The sequence below is a fragment of the Mercenaria mercenaria genome, chromosome 10 (genome assembly GCF_021730395.1).
Source record: "Mercenaria mercenaria strain notata chromosome 10, MADL_Memer_1, whole genome shotgun sequence".
NCBI lineage: Eukaryota > Metazoa > Mollusca > Bivalvia > Venerida > Veneridae > Mercenaria > Mercenaria mercenaria.
In genome coordinates this window covers 81801222-81822129 of record NC_069370.1, presented here as the reverse complement: position 1 = coordinate 81822129, position 20908 = coordinate 81801222, and the positions used below count along the sequence as shown (strand labels likewise).

Below are 20908 nucleotides of genomic sequence, written 5' to 3'. Positions count from 1 at the left end.
TTGACCTAGATATTATCAAGGTAAAAATTCTGACCAATTTTCATGAAGATCCATTGAAAAATATGGTCTCTAGAGAGGTCACAAGGTTTTTCTATTATTTGACCTACTGACCTAGTTTTCGAAGGTACGTGACCCTGTTTTGAACTTTACCTAGATATCATCAAGGTGAACACTCCCACTAATTTTCATGAAGATCTCATGAAAAATATGGCCTCTAGAGAGGTCACAAGGTTTTTCTATTTTTATACCTACTGGCCTAGTTTTTGACCGCACGTGACCCAGTTTCGAAACTGATCTAGATATCATCAAGGTGAACATTCAGATCAATTTTCATGAAGATCCATTGAAAAATATGGCCTCTAGAGAGGTCAAAAGATTTTAATAATTTTAGACCTACTGACCTAGTTTTTGACCGCAGTTGACCCAGTTTCAAACTTGACCTAGATATCATCAAGATGAACATTCAGACCAACTTTCATACAGATCCCATGAAAAGTATGGCCTCAGAGAGGTCACAAGGTTTTTTTTATTATTTGACCTACTGACCTAGTTTTTTAAGGCACTTGACCCAGTTTCAAACTTGACCTAGATATCATCAAGGTGAACATTCTGACCAATTTTTATGGAGATCCATTCACAAGTAAGGCCTCTAGAGAGGTCACAAGGTTTTTCTATTTTTAGACCTACTGACCTAGTTTTTGACCGCACATGACCCTGTTTCGAACTTGCCTTAGATATCATCAAGATGAACATTCAGACCAATTTTCATACAGAATCCATGAAAAATATGGCCTTTAGAGAGGTCACAAGGTTTTTCTATTATTTGACCTATTGACCTAGTCTTTGAAGGCACGTGACCCACTTTCGAACTTGACCTAGATATAATCAAGATGAACATTCAGACCAACTTTCATACAGATCCCATGAAAAAAAAGGCCTCTAGAGAGGTCACAAGGTTTTGTTATTATTTAACCTACTGACCTAGTTTTTGACGGCACGTGACCCCCCCACTTTTGAACTTGACCTAGATATCATCAAGGTGAACATTCTGACCAATTTTCATGAAGATCTCATGAAATATATGGCCTCTAAAGAGGTCGCAAGGTTTTTCTATTTTTAGACCTACTGACCTAGTTTTTGAAGGCACGTGACCCAGTTTTGAACTTGACCTAGATATCATCAAGATGAACATTCAGACCAACTTTCATACAGATCCCATGAAAAATATGGCCTTTAGAGAGGTCACAAGGTTTTTCTATTATTTGACCTACTGACCTAGTTTTTGATGGCATGTGACCCAGTTTCAAACTTGACCTAGATATCATCAAGGTGAACGTTCTGACCAATTTTCATGAAGATCTTTTGAAATATATGGCCTCTAGAGAGGTCACATGGTTTTTCTATTTTTAGACCTACTGACCTAGTTTTTGATGGCACGTGACCCAGTTTCGAACTTGACCTAGATATCATCAAGGTGAACATTCTGACCAATTTTCATGAAGATCTTGTGAAATATAAGGCCTCTAGAGAGGTCACAAGGTTTTTCTATTTTTAGACATACTGACCTAGTTTTTGAAGGCACGTGACCCAGTTTCGAACTTGACCTAGATATCATCAAGGTGAACATTCTGACCAATTTTCATGAAGATCTTGTGAAATATAAGGCCTCTAGAGAGGTCACAAGGTTTTTCTATTTTTAGACATACTGACCTAGTTTTTGAAGGCACGTGACCCAGTTTCGAACTTGACCTAGATATCATCAAGATGAACATTCTGACCAACTTTCATAAAGATCCCATGAAAAATGTGACCTCTAGAGTGGTCACAAGCAAAAGTTTACGGACGCACGCACGGACGGATGACGGACACCGTGCGATCACAAAAGCTTACCTTGTTACTTTGTGACAGGTGAGCTAAAAACTTAAAAGTTACATTTTCCATCCTTATTTTACCCCCACCCCACCCCACCCCACCCCAACCACTTTTGTGACCAAATATGTTAAAGGTAAAGATAACATGAATGTTAAAGTCATCTATATGTAGGTCAGTTTGTAGGTCTTGCCACAAGGCATGCTGAGTGTATTAACTAAACTGGGTCATTTATCTGGGCTGTAGGACCAAAAATGTTGTTTTTTATACAAGGTTTTAAGTGTAAAGGTGAAGATCATATGGAGGTAAAGGTCTTTGAAGGGTTTGTAGGTCTTGTCACAAGGTCTGTTGGGTGTGAGTATTAAGGACCCGTAATAGAGTACCTCCTTTTTGAAGAGTATTCAATTTCTACCATAAACCTACTTTGACTGCAGTTTTCAGTGGGCGTAGGTTCAAGCCCCACCGGGACCAAATTTCCACCCCCCCCCCCATATTTTCCTTTTTTCTAGTAAGTTTTCACTTCTTTCAAGACTTATTATGGATGCATTGTACAAAAGTGGAAAATTTTCATTATATAAGCGATTTTTAATAGTTCAAAATGAATTTACCTCTGACTCAGGAGGGGTAGAGTAAGACATCTTTAAAAATACTAAGTTACATGCGGTAAAAGTTCTCTATTTTGCCTTCATTCTTTAGATTACATATTGTTGAAGAAATGCAGGTAGGTTTTACTTCTGCCCAAAGGTTATTTTTGAATGAAGTGAGCAAAATTCAAAAAAGACCCATAGGATTCAACCTTAGTTTTTCAATGTTGGAGTTAGAATTATGTCTCATTAAATCTGTTTACTTGAGGCACCTTAGAAAAAATAATATTTACAGTTTTATTTTGTGTTTTATAATTGTTTAACAATAGTTTGAGGTTTCTTTTATCAAAATTAATGCTGTAATGAATTCTCTGCAAACGTTTTAGATAGTGGACATCACACTGAAATTTGTCTCTACTTGAGCTTGAGGAAATATCATAAATTATACAAAATTTACAAAAGACAGCATGGTAAAAGTCGTTTAAAATTTGCAACACAGTGCGAAACATGGTCAACTTTAAGAATATACTAAGCAAATGCCATTTTGTAAACATTACTATTAGGGGTCCAATACCTTAACTAAAATGGGTCATTTATGTGGGCTGTAGGACTAAAAATGTTGTTTATTAAGGTTTTATTTAGTTTGAAGGTTAAAGTCATTTGAGGGTCAATGTCATTATATATAGGTCAGTTTGCCCTGCTACAAATCTGATTTGGAAGGTTGGACAGACAGCTCAATCACTATATATCCTGTGGCATAAAAAAACATACAGACTCATCCAAGAAACTTGGGGATAATGTGGGTGGGTGACAGTTTGTTTTTGGGTTGATGACAGATGGATATGGACATGTGTATGTATAAATAGCACTTCTATAACACAAATTTATATTCATGAAGGACAAAAGAAACAGAATATTGGGTCATTTTCTGGGCTGTAGGACCAAAAACGCTGTTTATTAAGGTTTTAAGTTTGAAGGTGAAGGTAATATGTGAGTCAAGGTCATTTATATATAGGTCAGTTTTGCCAAAAGGATTGTTGAGTGCGAGTATGAACTAAATCGGGTCATTAATGTGGGCTGTAGGCAATCTGGTTCCTACGGACAGACGGACAGTTCAATCGCTATATTATGCCTGGGGATATAAAAACTTAAAAGTTACAGTTAACACCCTCTGAGTTTGTAAGATGAAATTTATCAGTATGTTCATAATCTATTTAAAACAAATTTGACGAAAACCAAAATAAAATATAGCTTTGATACCAAAATTCTCCAGAAACAAACAAGACTGTTCACTGGCAAATCTGCAATATAAAGCAACACCAAAATATCTAATTTAAAACATTTGAAAGACCCATACCTTAAATAATACTATAATAAACTTACTTCTGTAAAGCTAAAAAACAAGCCAACTCCACCAGTTATTGAAAATGCATCGTGTATTCTAGGCTTAAACTTTTCTAAGCATGTTGGACATGGACATTTCACTGGATCATCTGTGACACCACTTGCCTCACCTTTACAACAAGGTGCATCTGTATTGTCATGTGTACAACATGATACCTGAAATTGAATAAAAAATTTTGCCGACATTGGAATATTGTACAAATAAACATTTTTATGCAATAAATTTTCTTGATTTACTTTTAGACTTGTCATAAGGAAGATGTTTTGATAGAAGAAATTATGTGTTTTACTGAAGACGCACTTGTGATATAACAGAATTTCAGAAATCTAAAAAAAAATTTTGGTAGCCTAAACACTTTGATTTATTTGACCTTAACTATTCTATGTATTTATTTGGCAAAATTTGCTTTGTGCTTGTATACTACATTCAGATAGAATGCATAAATCAATATAGGGTTACATAATTTTCACAATAAGCATATATATATTATTATAGATTATGTTCTCTAAAATAGCAATCATCATTACTCAGTTTTTCTCCTGTATTTTACATTTGAGTTTAGAAATTTGGGAATTCTTCTCCCTTTTATTATTGCTAAATGACATGATCATATAAAAAAGAAAAAGTGGAAACTTCACAGGTCGCTCAACACGACAAAAATGAAAATGTTGCAGGCTCGGTTTGATTGAGCCTGTTCATGGACGGTAGTGGAAATGCATGCTACCGTCCACACCCTCTAGCCCCGGGTTGAGCAGAACTCAACATTTACACATGCTAAAAGTACAAAAAGCAATTTAGAGACATCCGCAGATGTATTCAAACGACGGTGAACATGGAACCTTCACTGATACACGGGTTGTGGCGTGTAATTCCATGAAAAGCGGCGTTTGGTCCCCAGATAAAATAAGAATTGTTAGTCAAATTTTATAAACTTGCAAAGCCCTTACAGTACAAATTGTAATGCACCTTATAAAATCGTTTAATTAATAAATTAATCAATTAATTTCGATAAACAATTTTGTATGATTCTTAACATAGTTTAACAAGTAGTTTTATAAAAGGACTAAACCCAAGTAAATATAAACGTCTCTCACTTTTTGGCACTGTACATTCACTAAGTCTTATCCGAATTTATCATTGTCCGTAATACAGTATGGTTTCTGATACAAACTTGCCGAATTTTGCTACAATGTGAATGATTGATTTTTGAATGCTTCGTATAATGCTGGTATTCAAATTAACAAGAGGACCATGATGGTCCTGAATCGCTCACCTCTTCCCACGTGACCCAGTTTTGAGTATGATGTCGTTTTTTCTATTATTTGACATAGTGACCTAGTTTTTGAGCTCATGTGACCCAGTTTTGAACTTGATATTATCAAGATAAAAATTCTGACCAATTTTCATGAAGATCCATTGAAAAATATGGTCTCTAGAGAGGTCACAAGGTTTTTCTATTATTTGACCTATTGACCTAGTTTTCGAAGGTACGTGACCCTATTTTGAACTTTACCTAGATATCATCAAGGTGAACATTCTCACTAATTTTCATGAAGATCTCATGAAAAATATGGCCTCTAGAGAGGTCACAAGTTTTTCTATTTTTATACCTACTGGCCTAGTTTTTGACCGCACGTGACCTAGTTTTGAAACTTGCCTAGATATCATCAAGGTGAACTTTCAGATCAATTTTCATGAAGATCCATTGAAAAATATGGCCTCTAGAGAGGTCAAAAGATTTTAATAATTTTAGACCTACTGACCTAGTTTTTGACCGCAATTGACCCAGTTTCAAACTTGACCTAGATATCATCAAGATGAACATTCAGACCAACTTTCATACAGATCCCATGAAAAATATGGCCTCTAGAGAGGTCACAAAGTTTTTTTTATTATTTGACCTACTGACCTAGTTTTTTAGGGCACGTGACCCAGTTTCAAACTTGACCTAGATATGATCAAGGTGAACATTCTGACCAATTTTTATGGAGATCCATTCACAAGTATGGCCTCTAGAGAGGTCACAAAGTTTTTCTATTTTTAGACCTACTGACCTAGTTTTTGACCGCACATGACCCTGTTTCGAACTTGACCTAGATATCATCAAGATGAACATTCAGACCAATTTTCATACAGATCCCATGAAAAATATGGCCTTTAGAGAGGTTACAAGGTTTTTCTATTATTTGACCTACTGACCAAGTTTTGAGGGCACATGACCCACTTTTGAACTTGACCTAGATATCATCAAGATGAACATTCTGACCAACTTTCATACAGATCCCATGAAAAATATGGCCTCTAGAGAGGTCACAAGGTTTTTCTATTATTTGACCTACTGACCTAGTTTTTGACCGCACATGACCCACTTTCAAACTCGACCTAGATATCATCAAGGTGAACATTCTGACCAATTTTCAAGAAGGTCTCATGAAATATATGGCCTCTAGAGAGGTCACAAGGTTTTTCTATTTTTAGACCTACTGACCTAGTTTTTGACCGCACGTGACCCAGTTTCGAACTTGACCTAGATATCATCAAGATGAACATTCAGACCAACTTTCATACAGATCCCATGAAAAATACGGCCTTTAGAGAGGTCACAAGGTTTTTCTATTATTTGACCTACTGACCTTGTTTTTGAAGGCACGTGACCCAGTTTCGAACTTGACCTAGATATCATCAAGGTGAACGTTCTGACCAATTTTCATGAAGATCTTGTGAAATATATGGCCTCTAGAGAGGTCACAAGGTTTTTCTATTTTTAGACCTACTGACCTAGTTTTTGACGGCACGTGACCCAGTTTCTAACTTGACCTAGATATCATCAAGGTGAACATTCTGACCAATTTTCATGAAGATCTTGTGAAATATATGGCCTCTAGAGAGGTCACAAGGTTTTTCTATTTTTAGACCTACTGACCTAGTTTTTGACGGCACGTGACCCAGTTTCGAACTTGACCTAGATATCATCAAGATGAACATTCAGACCAACTTTCATACAGATCCCATGAAAAATACGGCCTTTAGAGAGGTCACAAGGTTTTTCTATTATTTGACCTACTGACCTAGTTTTTGAAGGCACGTGACCCAGTTTGGAACTTGACCTAGATATCATCAAGGTGAACGTTCTGACCAATTTTCATGAAGATCTTGTGAAATATATGGCCTCTAGAGAGGTCACAAGGTTTTTTCTATTTTTAGACCTACTGACTTAGTTTTTGACGGCACGTGACCCAGTTTCGAACTTGACCTAGATATCATCAAGGTGAACATTCTGACAAATTTTCATGAAGATCTTGTGAAATATATGGCCTCTAGAGAGGTCACATGGTTTTTCTATTTTTAGACCTACTGACCTAGTTTTTGATGGCACGTGACCCAGTTTCGAACTTGACCTAGATATCATCAAAATGAACATTCTGACCAACTTTCATAAAGATCCCATGAAAAATGTGACCTCTAGAGTGGTCACAAGCAAAAGTTTACGGACGCACGGACGGACGGACGACGGACACCGCACGATCACAAAAGCTCACCTTGTCACTTTGTGACAGGTGAGCTAACAAGAGGTGTCGGAGGACAGCAACGCTCGACTATTCAACAGCCTTGTCGACTGAATGAATACGAGTCGAAAAAGGGGCATAATTTAAAAAAAGCAAAATAGGGTTATGGAACCTGCATAGTGCTTATCAGCTCATGACAGTGGACAAGTGTGTGAAGTTTCAATCCATTCCTTTTAGTGGGTACTGAGATACCAGCTTACATATAAGAATTTAACCCAAAACTCCTAAGTTTAAAAAGGGGCATAATTTTGTAAAATGCAAAGTTGAGTTATTGACCCTTTGCACTGCATGTCATATCATGACAGTGAACAAGTGTGTGAAGTTTCAATCCTTTCCCATCAGTGGATACTGAGATACCAGCTTACATACAAAACCTTAACCAAAAAATTCTAAGTCGAAAAAAGGGGCATAATTTTGTAAAAAAGCAAAACAGAGTTATGGAACCTGCTTTGTGCATGTCAGATCATGACAGTGAACAAGTGTGTGAAGTTTCAATCCATTCCAATTAGTGAGTACTGAGATACCAGCTTACATACAAAACCTTAACCAAAAATGTCTAAGTCGAAAAAGGGGCATAATTTTGTAAAAAAGCAAAATAGAGTTATGGAACCTGTGCAATGTAAGTCAGTTTATCACAGTGAATAAGTGTGTGAAGTTTCAATCCATTCCCACAAGTGGTTGCTGAGATACCAGCTTACATACAAAATCTTAACCAAAAATTTCTAAGTCAAAAAAGGGGCATAATTTTGTAAAAAAGCAAAATAGAGTTATGGAACCTGTGCAATGTAAGTCAGTTTATCACAGTGAATAAGTGTGTGAAGTTTCAATCCATTCCCACAAGTGGTTGCTGAGATACCAGCTTACATACAAAAACTTAACCAAATCGGGACGCGGACGCGGACGCATGGGCGAGTCCAATAGCTCTACTATTCTATGAATAGTCGAGCTAAAAAGCATAAACTTGATGTAAGTACTTATTTAAACTTAATGTCTTTAATCCAAGGATTCCAATGTATTTCCTCTCAAATTTCGATAGTGATGTCAGCGAAAACAAAAGTACACGTTCAAACTTAGGCAGGTGGCGGTAAAATGATGTAATTTTCAGACTGGTTTGATTATATTGTTTTGAACATTATGGATCAATAACTATAATGATATTTGATTGGTGTAAAATATTGAATTAATATTTGCCTCCGGGTACAATTAAACAGTTAATTGTTTTCAGACTGTATCAATAGGTGGTAGATAATTAATGCTTCAATGTGCATCACTCGATAACAAAGGGATTGTTTACAACTGTCAAAACTATGCTTCACGTTGCCTTCATTAAGGTATTAGATCACTAATAGAGAGCCTCCTTTTTGAAGAGTATTCAATTCCTACCATAAACATACTTTTACTGCAATTCTTAGGGGGGCGTAGGTTCAAGCCCTACTGGGACCAATTTTTTCCCCCTTATTTTCCTTTTTTACTAGTAAGTTTTTACTTCTTTCAAGACTTATTATTGATGTTTTGTACAAAAATGGACAAAGATGAATCTTATAAGCAATTTCTTGGTGTTCAAAGAGAATTTACTACTTAAACAGAAGGGGTAGAGTTACAAATCTTTAAAAATATTGAGTTACGCACGGTGAAAGTTCTCTATTTTGCTTTCACTCTTAGATTATATATTGTGGAAGAAATTTAGGTAGGTTTTAGGTCTTCCCTAAGGTTATTTTTAAATGGAGTAAGCAAAATTCAAAACAGAAACACATCATTCGACCCTATTTTTTCAATGTTGAAATATGAATTCTGTCTCATTAAATCCGTTTACTTGAGGCACCACAGAAAAAATGATATTCACATTTTTATATTGTGTTTTATAATTGTTTACCAATAGTTTGATGTTTCTTCTATTGAAATTAATGGTAAAATGAGTTATCTGCAAACGTTTTGGATAGTGGCTATCACTTTGAAATTTGTCTCTACTTGAGCTTGAGGAGATACCATAAGTTATTCCAAAAATTTTAAAAACGGCACGGTAAAAGTTGTTTAAAATTTGCAAAATAGTGCAAAACACGGTTACCTTTCAGAATATACCAAGCAAAGGCCATTTTGTAAACATTACTATTAGTGACCTAATACCTTAAGACTAGAGAATCGATTTCCTGGCTACCCTATACAGTTTCAAGGTAGCCCGGTGGGCACGCTCTGAAAAATTTTTTTGTAGCCAGACAAAATTTTTTGGTAAACCCCGGGCTCCAGACATGTGATTTCTGAAACCCTGGAAATAAGCATGATTCATTACTGAACAGCTCTTGTTACAATTTAAAGAATGACTCAAACTAACAAGAGCTGTCATTATTGGTGACAAATGCCCCCGAAGTAGGCCCAAGAATGCCACAGTTGTATTCACAAAAAATCACATACCATTTTGTGACCTTGACATAAGAGGCCTCGGTCATAAGTGTGACACATCTTCTCAATATGGTTAACATTTGTGTCAAATTATTTTCAAATCCCTTGATAAATGGCAGAGTTATGGACCAGACAAGAAACACCTTTGACTTTTAAGTGTGACCTTGACCTTGGAGCTAGGGGTCTGGGTCTTACTCATGACAAGTCGTCTCATTATAGGGAACATTTATGCCAAGTAATTTCAAAATCCCTTCATCAATGGCAGAGTTATGGACCGGACAAGAAACAGACCATGTTAACCTTTGACCCTTAATTGTGACCTTGACCTTGGAGCTAGGGGTCTGGGTCTTGCTCATGACAGGTCATCTCATTATGGTGAACATTTATGCCAAGTAATTTCAAAATGCCTTAATGAATGGCAGAGTTATGGACCGGACACGAAACATATCCTGTTAACCTTTGACTTGTAAGTGTGACCTTGACCTTGGAGCTAGGGGTCTGGTTCTTGCGCATGACACATCGTCTCATTATGGTAAACATTTATGCCAAGTTCTTTCAAAATCCCTTCATGGATGGCAGAGTTATGGACCGGACACGAAACAGACCATGTTAACCTTTGACCTCTAAGTGTGACCTTGACCTTGGAGCTAGGGGTCTGGGTCTTGTGCATGACACTTCGTCTCATTATGGTGAACATTTATGCCAAGTTCTTTCAAAATCCCTTTATGGATGGAAGAGTTACAGCCCGGACAAGAATACTGGACGCACGGACGGACCGTGCGATTTTAATATGCCCACCTTCGGGGGCATAAAAATAATGTGTATACCAACTGGAATTCTAATTTATTTATTTCCTACAAAAGCATTATATTTTCATAAGAGATGGAAGTTGGTGAAACATCACCGACACAATTATAAGTCATATGGTGACTTTCCTGCTTTGATAGTGTAGGAAGACCCCAGGTGCCCCTATATACATTATTTCATCACATGGGCACCTGTGTAGAACCACCCACCTTCCGTAAGCCAGCTGGATGGCTTCCTCAGATGAAGAATTCAATGCCCTGAGTGAGGCTCAAACCCACATCAGTGTGGGGCAAGTGTAACTACTCGGTCATTGAGGCCCCTCTCCTACAGTCTTAGTCAAGTACAATTATGGTTACTGAAATCAGTAAATTTCATGATATGAAGAAAGCAACCGAATATGCTTACAGGAGAATGCTGCTGCTTAACAATTAGTCATAAAAACATCACAACTGGGGAAGAACTGAATCACTAACACAAACAGCTGGGAACTAGGCATTTTTTGGTAATTTGGGAATTGGTCCAGCTACATTCCTGTGGGTAATTAATGACAAGGTAGCCAAGATCATATTACTCTTGCAGAACTCCCAAAGGTCATGAACCTTTACATTTATGGTAACGCATTTCAAAGCTAGTTAAATGACAAAATGAAATGCTGTAAACAAAGCCAAATACAGTATTATATAGCATTATTTTAAGACTCATTTCACAGTAATTACTTAACATAAACAAGAGCAGGGTTTTTTTTCGGCCGTTTTTATAGCCGTTATTGGGCTATATTCCCAATGCCAAATAGTATGTTTTTTTCCCAAAATGAGTGCAAAAATTCCCAATCTACATTCTGAAAAAAAAATCATCAAAATTGCACAAACATTGACCAAATTATGGACAATTTTGTAATGACAGAATGTTTAAGAGGTTGTACAATGTGAAACAAGTGTATGAGAAAGTGCTTAAACACATCCTTACTTTATTCTATGGGACTATTTCCCAATCTGGAACATTTACACGTCAAAATTCCCAATTTTGGGGGTATAGGCTATGTTCCCAAAACAGCAAGAAAAAACCCTGAAGAAGGTCATGATGACCCTGAAGCACTCACCTGAGTAATGTGAGCCACATGTTTAAAATGGCATACTGATGTTAAAATATTAGAAAGTAGGTCAGAAGGTCATATTCATGGTCAATGAAAGTCAGTTTTACGACTGGTGTGCAAAACTGTACGTGTCTTCCAAATTTCAAGGCTGTATCATAAAAAACAAGAAAGTAGGTCAGTAGGTCAAGGTCACAGTCAGGTGACCCCTAATCACTTGGGGTCATCAGGTAATTATAATTAAACAGTCTAGGAAATATGATCTGATAATTACCCAGGGCGGGGCCTCTTTTTACCCAGAGGGAATAATTTGAACATTCTTGTTGGACATCCACTTGGCAATGCTACATACCAAATATCAAAGACCTAGGCCTTGAACTTTCAGACAAGAAGATTTTTTTCCCTATATTAGTCTATGTTAAATTTGGAACCCCCAGGGCAGGGCCTCTTTTTACCCCAGGGGCATAATTTGAACAATTTTGGTAGAGGACCATAAGGCAATGCAAATGTCAAAAGCATAGGCCTTGCAGTTTCAGGCAAGAAGATTTTTAAAGCTTTTTCCTATATAAGTCTATGTAAAACTTGAGACCCCCAGGGCAGGGCCTCTTTTCACCCCAGGGTTATAATTTGAACAATTTTGGTAGAGGACCTCAAGGTAATGCTAAATACTAAATGTCAAAGGCCTAGGTCTTGTGGTTTTAGACAAGATTCTTACAGTTTTTTCCTAATACAAGTCTATTTAAAACTTGGGACCCCCGGGGCAGGGCCTCTTTTCACCCCAGGGGCATAAGTTGAACAATCTTCATAGAGGACCATTAGATGATGTTACATGCCAAATATCAAGGCTCTATGCCTTGCAGTTTTGGACAAGAAGATTTTTAAAAATTTTCCTTTTGGTTGCCATGGCAACCAGAATTCTGCATGGAATTCAATTCTTTGAACAATTTTGAAAGGGGACCACCCAAGGATCATTCCTGTGAAGTTTGATGTAATTCTTTCCAGTGGTTTTCAAGAAGAAGATTTTTTTAGAAAATGTTGACGTACGCATGACGGACGACGGACATTGAGCAGTCACAAAAGCTCACCATGAGCCTTTGGCTCAGGTGAGCTAAAAATAAGACTATTTCAGAATTCTGTGACATATCTAACATTTGAAAGCCTGACTTGACATTTATGCCAAGATTTAATTTCTGCCTCGCTATTGTCTAAAATGCTTAAAATTCCATATTCACAGCAGGTATCCAGTTCATTCTGAAGAAATTCTACACTAACATGTAATAAGGTGTCAGCTTGATTAGCATTATAAATGACATCTTTACCTCCAAAATTTTAGAATAAAACAATACACTAAAGTAAATGGACCATTATTTTCCAATCAGAGATTGTTGAAAGCTGACAATATACAATATTACAATGTACTTTAAGAATGTTTCAGCGCAGTAAGAGTGAAAATGCATCTTTTCTTTTTACTTTGCTGTGTAGGGGTTAAAAGTCCCATATATACATTTTGAGGATATAAAACAACTTTCAGGCTTTTGACTAGATGGAAAAGCTGGTTCCTTTACGGGCATTTTTCATTAACAGGCTGACACCGGGTAAAACCACCAAATGTCAAAGAATGAATTGTACATCCATACTAGTGATGTTTTAAACCCACAGCTGTGACAGAAAGCGATTACAAGTCTGCTTCCTTTACCACTCAGCCAAGAAAATGTATACAGAAAGAGTCTTAATCTTCAAGTGCCGTGTGGCGGCTGTAAAAAGTCTCCCCGTACTTGGATTCAGGGTTGTTATATTTTCTGGTCCTTTGGGATCATGGAGTTCATTCAACATGTGTGTAATAGAGTTCCGCTTAAGCCAATTGATTCTGAGTTGCAACCAGTGTAGACCATGATCAGCCTGGATATCCGTGCTGTCTGATCAAGATCTGCAATGTTCGCCATTCAGTCAGTATCTATTTGGTAAGCACCCCTTTTAACAGTTACTGGTACTGTCCAATTAAGATGGACAAGTTCATTACAGAAATTTAGCAAGGTAAGGGTTAAACTTACACAGCTCTGCTTCACAGACAACAAAATCAAAATTCACACATGCATTACTACTGTAGCATAATGAAAGAAAAATGGGGTGAGAAATACAAGACAAGTTAAGAATATTTTAGAAAGAGACTTACTGCATCACAGGATGGATGGCCAAGTGGGTCTGTTTTGTTTAAAGTTACATCTTCAAATCCACAGCAAATTAATTTGTTCTGTATGGTATCTTTAAAAGTCATGTCTGCTGCGCGCCATCCATTTCGTACAAGACTGATCTCCTGTTCCCGGTTCACAGCCAAACAAGCACAGCCAAGAGAAAATTGCAACAAGAACAACAGAAACAGAATGATCATGTACTAAAGTAAATGTTAAGAAAAATTATCAGTTTTCTTTTGTCCTTTTTTGCAAATATGACTTCTAATTTTATAAACCTGGAGAAACGTGTGAAGTTTCAATTCAATATTTGTATAGGTTTTTAAATAAAAACTTGCATGCAAAACTTCAACCAGGATTTTCTAAATACAAAAGGGGACATTATTTGATCAAAATATATTTCAGAGTTATGGGACTTGATCTTGTAAGGTTGGTTATTGACCTAGAAAAAGAAAAAGTAAGTTTCAAAACTATATGCCTTTAAATAATAGCTATATATGTACTTGCATGCACAACTTCAACCAAGATTTTCTCAATACAAAAGGGGGCGTAATTTGGCCAAAATACATGTTACAGTTAAGAGATCTGACCCAGTGAGGTTGTGTGTGTGTGTTTGGGTTTAACATCTTTTTCAATAGTTTTTCAGTCATATAAACGACAGTGTATACTTGTAGCAGTGAGCACAATGCCCAACTTTATAGTGCTGCCTTCGGCCATAATTAAAAAATTTTGTTTTTAGTGCTCCGACCCAGATTTTTAGGAGTTTTTTTTTTTTGGAAAATCAGTAAACACAAATTTTTACAGCAGACACTGAAACAGATTCATGAATCTCAGAGAGAAAGAACATGCATGGCAGACAAATTCTACCAGGAATTTCACAGAGCACAAACTTGTATGACTGCAGACATTTATTAAACCAGATCTTTCATTTTATAATTGATCAAAATTTTCGTAAAACTGAATGAGACTACAGACAGTAGACTTAGTAACTGTGGATATAGACCAAGAATGCACCAAACGATCTTGACACTCCCAAATGAAATGGTGGCCTGTGTTACATCTTTGTTAGGAATGAAATGGTGGCAACTGTTACACCTTTTGTCTAAATTCCAAGTACCTAGATATTATTAATCTGGACAAAGGGAGTGATGGATGCATATAAAAGCCACCTTACAGTTCAAAATTTGGTGGTAGGTTTAGATCGAGGGTCCAGGAATTTTTTAAGTGTGAAATGTAGGGTTCTGGTGCACTTTGTTAAATAAAGGTAACCACTCTGTCCACTAGGGGCAGGGGAGCGGCATAGGCCTCCCACTCCTCCACACCTTTGAATCCAGGTCTGTGTAGACGAGGTGACTTTGACTAGCTGTGGAGCTTCTCATGCTTATTTTCTTTAGTCTTTGTTTGGTGAAAATTAAGGCTTGAAAATTGAAAGGCTTCACTTTTAAACACAAGCTGAAGTATGTGTATGCATGTCAAATTGTGATTTAGTTCCTTAAAGTAAGGAAAAAGAAACAAAGTTCACAGAACTTCAACTTATGCAAATCCATAAATCATGGCAGTCCTTTTAAATCAAAAGTGTATTAGGTAATACACAAATTGTACAGATCTTGTAGAATTAGGTCAAATTACATCACATACATCACAACATTTAGCTGTCAAACAAGGCTTCCTTTCATCCTACATCAATGGCCAAACGCCAATCGGCACCTTTCCTTTGAACTTCAGCCGCCATGTGCCTGTGTTTATTTCAAGATGTTAATGTAATTTTGTCACCACATATGTCAGATAATACTGGGATTTAAAAGTTAAATTATGTTTGAAAATACAGGAAAATAAGAATTTACAAAAAAAAATATCTTGGTAAGTGGCTTTATTGAAGTGTTCGAAAAAGGTCTCAATTAATTTAATACAAATCAGTGTGAATACTTATCACTTAAGTTGCCGATTTTCCGTTGCATGATCAAAAATTTAGATGTCTGTTTTCATTTATAAACTTTTAAACAGAAATGAGAATAAATTTTTAGACTGTAGTTATGCTGACTGATGCATTGGTCAGGTCCGTGGCAACATGTCAGACGACATTGTTTATTGGTAAATTGATTATCAAATACACAAAGGTCACCGTAAAAGGTCATGCAAGAAAGGCTATGTCAAGAAGGTCTGAGCAACTTTCTCACTTGGATCCTATCTTATGACTTTCGAAACACACACAAAGTCGACAGTCTGTGACTGCGGTCACTAAATGCTGAATGATCTGCTGTATATTAAAATACGGAAAGGAAAAAATTAAATTTTGCAGAAATTGCATCTTGCATCTGAAAGGATCAAAACATATAAAACTAGAAATGTGTCCATGGGACACAGATGCCCCCACTACATGACATTAAAATGACAATTTTTTCCCAGGTCAGGGGCCATAACTCCTACAATACTGAATGAATCCAGACGCGAAACCCCAGGTGCACAACTGCACATGCTGACCAACATTCCTGTAAACTTTGGTGACTCTAGGTCAAATACTTTTGGAGCTACGCACAACACAACATTAAAATGACCAATTTTTAACTAAGTCAGGGGCCATAACTCCTACACGACTGAATGAATCCGGACGCGAAACCCCAGGTGCACAACTGCACATGCTGACCAACATTCCTGTAAACTTTGGTGACTCTAGGTCAAATACTTTTGGAGCTACGCACCACACAACATTAAAATGACCAATTTTTAACTAAGTCAGGGGCTATCACTCCTACAAGACTGAATGAATCCAGACGCGAAACCCCAGGTGCATAACTGCACATGCTGACCAACATTCCTGTAAACTTTGGTGACTAGGTCAAATACTTTTGGAGCTATGTGCGACAAACATTAAAATGACCAATATTTTACTAAGTCAGGGGCCATAACTCCTACACGACTGGATGAATCCGGACGCGAAACCGCAGGTGCACAACTACACATGCTGACCAACATTCCTGTAAAGTTTTGTGACTCTAAGTCATATACTTTTGGAGCTAGGCGCGACACAACACTAAAATGACCAATTTTTACAAAGTCAGGGGCCATAACTTCTACATGACTGAATGAATCCGGACGCGAAACCCCAGGTGCACAACTACACATGCTGACCAACATTCCTGTAAAGTTTTGTGACTCTACGTCAAATACTTTTGGAGCTAGGCACGACACAACATTCTTGGAAGGACGGACGGACGTTCTAACGAAACGGTATTTATGTAACACCCCCATTGTTCTCTCTATTGTTCTATCAGTCACATAAAAAGAAAAAGGGTCACATAAACAGAACAGAATGAATGACATCAGAGAAAGTACCGTTATGAAGTCACTAAACCATCATTTCGCGGGCACGGAAGGACGGACAGACAAGGGCAAATCTATATGCGCCCCCCCCCCCACCCCAAAGTGGGAAAATTCTGCCCCCTGGATTGCCTAAAAAAATTTTTGGGTCGGGACTATTTTGATGGGTTGGTCAGAGCACTACAAACAAACAGTTTTTAATTTTGGCCTCACTGGAATATCATGCCGTAGACATGTGACATGATACCCCACCCAGTCACATTATACTGACACCGGGCTGACCAGTCCTAGCACTTCCCTCTTAATGCTGAGCGCCAAGCGAGGAAGCTGCTAGTACCATTTTTTACATCTTTGGTATGACGAGGCCGGGGATCGAACCCACGACCTCCCACACTCGAAGCAGTGGTAATTGGCCTAGAAAAAGAAAAAATAAGTTTCAAAGCTATATGCTCTTAAAAGATAGCTATACCTACCTGCATGCAAAACTTTGAACAAGGTGTGATGCCGATGCCAGGTTGAGTAGAATAGCTTGGGCTATTCTTTGAATAGTTGAGCTAAAAAGTATGATTGTACTTTACACTCAGAATAAATTATAAAGAAAACAGATTATGTTCTGGAAGGATACAAAGAAGAGCAACACTTGGTGATGTCTCACAGCTCCAATCAGCCCAACCAATGCAATGAAAAACAGGAAAACACCACATGCAATAATTCCACCAATCAGACCAAGACTGACAACAATGGCCGCCAGGCGTGAATACGCTGCCACACCAATAAGGATTATTGAGATTATCTGAAAAAAAAAAGCAGATAAAAACTAGAAAATGCTTTTGTAAAAAAGCGCATGTCTCCCCCAATGCAAAGTCCTATAGGCAAGAAGTCAATAGGGGTCAGGAGCGAAAAATCAAAGAGACACTGATGGTTGGCTGCAATAGGGATCATCTACTTGGGATGTCCAGTCATCCCGCTAAATTTCAACACTCTTGGCCTAGTGGTTCTCAAGTCACTGTTCAGGCTCCTGTGACCTTGACCTTTGATCAAGTGACCTCAAAATAAGTAGGGGTCATCTACTCTGCATGTCCAATCATCCTATTAAGTTTCAACATTGTAGGTCAAGTGGTTCTCAAGTTATTTCCAAAAAATGATTTTACATGAACAGGCCACTGTGACCTTGACCTTTATAAGACTGACCCCAAAATCAATAGGGGTCATCTACTCTGCATGTTCAATCATCCTATGAAGTTTCAACATTCTGGGTCAAGTGGTTCTCAAGTTATTGATCGGAACTGGTTATCAATGTTCAGGCCTCTGTGACCTTGACCTTTAATAGAGTGACCCCAAAAATAATAGGGGTCGTTCACTCTGCATGAACAATCATCCTATGAAGTTTCAACATTCTGGGTCGAGAGATTCTCAAGTTATTGATTGGAAATGGTTTTCCATGTTCAGGCCCCTGTGGCCTTGACCTTTAACAGAGTGACCCTAAAATTGTTAGGGGTCATCTACTCTGCATGACCAATCATCCTATGAAGTTTCATCATTCCGGGTCAAGTGGTTCTCAAGTTACTGACCGGAAATGGTTTTCAATGTTCAGGCCCCTGTGACCTTGACCTTTCACAGAGTGACCCCAAAATCGTTAGGGGTCATCTACTCTGCATGACCAATCACCCTATTAAGTTTCAACATTCTGGGTCAAGTGGTTCTCAAGTTACTGACCGGAAATGGTTTTCAATGTTCAGGCCCCTGTGACCTTGACCTTTAATGGAGTGACCCCAAAACCGATAGGGGTCATCTACTTTGCATGTACAATCATCCTATGAAGTTTCAACATTCTGGGTCAAGTGGTTCTCTAGTTATTGATCGGAAATGGTTTTCAATGTTCAGGCCCCTGTGACCTTGACCTTTGACAGAGTGACCCTAAAATCAATAGGGGTCATCTACTCTTCATGACCAATCATCCTATGAAGTTTCAACATTCTGGGTCAAGTGGTTCCCTAGTTATTGATCGGAAATGGTTTTCAATGTTCAGGCCCCTGTGACCTTGACCTTTGACGGAGTGACCCCAATAACAATAGGGGTTGTCTACTCCAGCAGCCCTACAACCCTATGAAGTTTGGAGGTTCTAGGTCAAATGGTTCTCCAGTTATTGCTCGGAAATGAAGTGTGACGGACGGACGGACGGATGGACAGACGGACGGACGGACAGGGCAAAAACAATATGTCTCCTGGGGGAGACATAATAATAGCAGAACTACCTGCCCCGCTTTGCGGCACCAACAGCGTCGCATTACAGTTAGACGTGTGAAAAAGAAAATGAATAAAGCTGTGTATAGAATTACTATCGAGTTGAAAATTGGGTACTTTTTTGGAATCGGTGTTGTTCGGGTTTCTTCCAGTACATAATGCTCATAGTAATTAATCAGTAAGATGTCAGTAGACGCTTGCTGTTTACAGCTGACAAAAGCGTTTCGCTTACTGCTTTGAACGTTGAATAAAAATGTAAATGAGCGTCTGATGATAAGAATTCAGTGTTAAATACATTTTCTACGAAGAAAAAAAAGATAAAATACAATATATTTTCAATGCGAAACAATTTTCGTCACGCTGCCATAACTAAATTTATATATACTTATATTTGTGTTGATGACGTCATACTTCCATATTGGTGTAGTGGTTAGCGAGTTCACGTTGAAAACCAAAGGTCGAGAGTTCGATCCTCACCAGAAGCATTTTTTTTTAAATTCTTTTTTATTTCAGTTTTTTTTTATTTATTTATTATAAGTTTTGAAAGCTTTGTAAAAAGTAAAGTCATTCATGTGAAATTTAACAAGTGTTTTGTTAGTGATGTCAGGTTCCAATGTTACTGTCTGTAGATAAAACTTATTTTCAAAAAAGGTTTTGGGATCAAAATATACAGGCACTGAACTGTGAAAAGCACATAATGCTCTTCTCCCCATTCACATATATTTCATCCACAAGCTTAAAAATCACTGACCAGAGTTTATTACTAGGAAAAAAACTATTGGCTATGAATTACCAATAATCATCAAAAAGGCTCCTACTACCATTCCTATTCTATACCAGTAGTGCTAAAAGATTAAACATAACAAGAGATCACAGAGTGATCTTGGCGCCCACCAATGTGCCATTTTTGAGTGTTCCAAATTTCAAGACTTACTGACTACCTCAAGGTCAAATTTCATTTCCGTACACAACACTGTGCATGTGGTCCAAATTCAAAAGCTGTAGCTTGAGACATGTGAAAGTAGGTCACCAGGTCAATGTCAAGGTCAAAGTTTGTTTCAGTACACAATCCTATGCACGTGGTCTAAATTTGAAGCCTGTAGCTACAAATGTGAAAGTAGGTCACTAGGTCAATCTTAAGGTCAAAGTTCATTTCGGCATACAAAACTATGCAAGTGGTCCAAATTTAAAGGCTGTAGCTTGAGAAATGTAAAACTATGTCACTAGGTCAAAATCGAGGTCAAATTGTATTTCGGAATACAAAACTATGCATGTGGTCCAAATTTGAAGCCTGTACCTTCAAAAACGTGAAAGTAGGTCACTAGGTCAATGTAAAGGTCAAAGTTCATTTCGGTACACAAAACTATGCATGTGGTCCAAATTTGAAGGCTATAGCTTGAGAAATGTAAAAGTAGGTCACTAGGTCAAAATTAAGGTCA

The 20908-nt window shown here is 37.6% G+C and overlaps 1 protein-coding gene across 2 annotated transcripts in view; it reads right to left on the bottom strand.

Annotated features, from left to right (window-relative positions):
• Window positions 1-20908, bottom strand: part of LOC123561046 (tetraspanin-13-like) — a 53981-nt gene that overhangs the window by 14993 nt on the left and 18080 nt on the right. For both annotated transcript variants that reach the window (XM_045353198.2, XM_045353199.2), the window contains exons 2-4: window positions 17851-18018; window positions 13892-14110; window positions 3837-4013 (exon numbers count right to left, since the gene is read on the bottom strand). In XM_045353198.2, the coding sequence (XP_045209133.2) occupies window positions 3837-4013; window positions 13892-14110; window positions 17851-18018 (564 nt within the window). The remainder of the gene's footprint in view (window positions 1-3836; window positions 4014-13891; window positions 14111-17850; window positions 18019-20908) is intronic.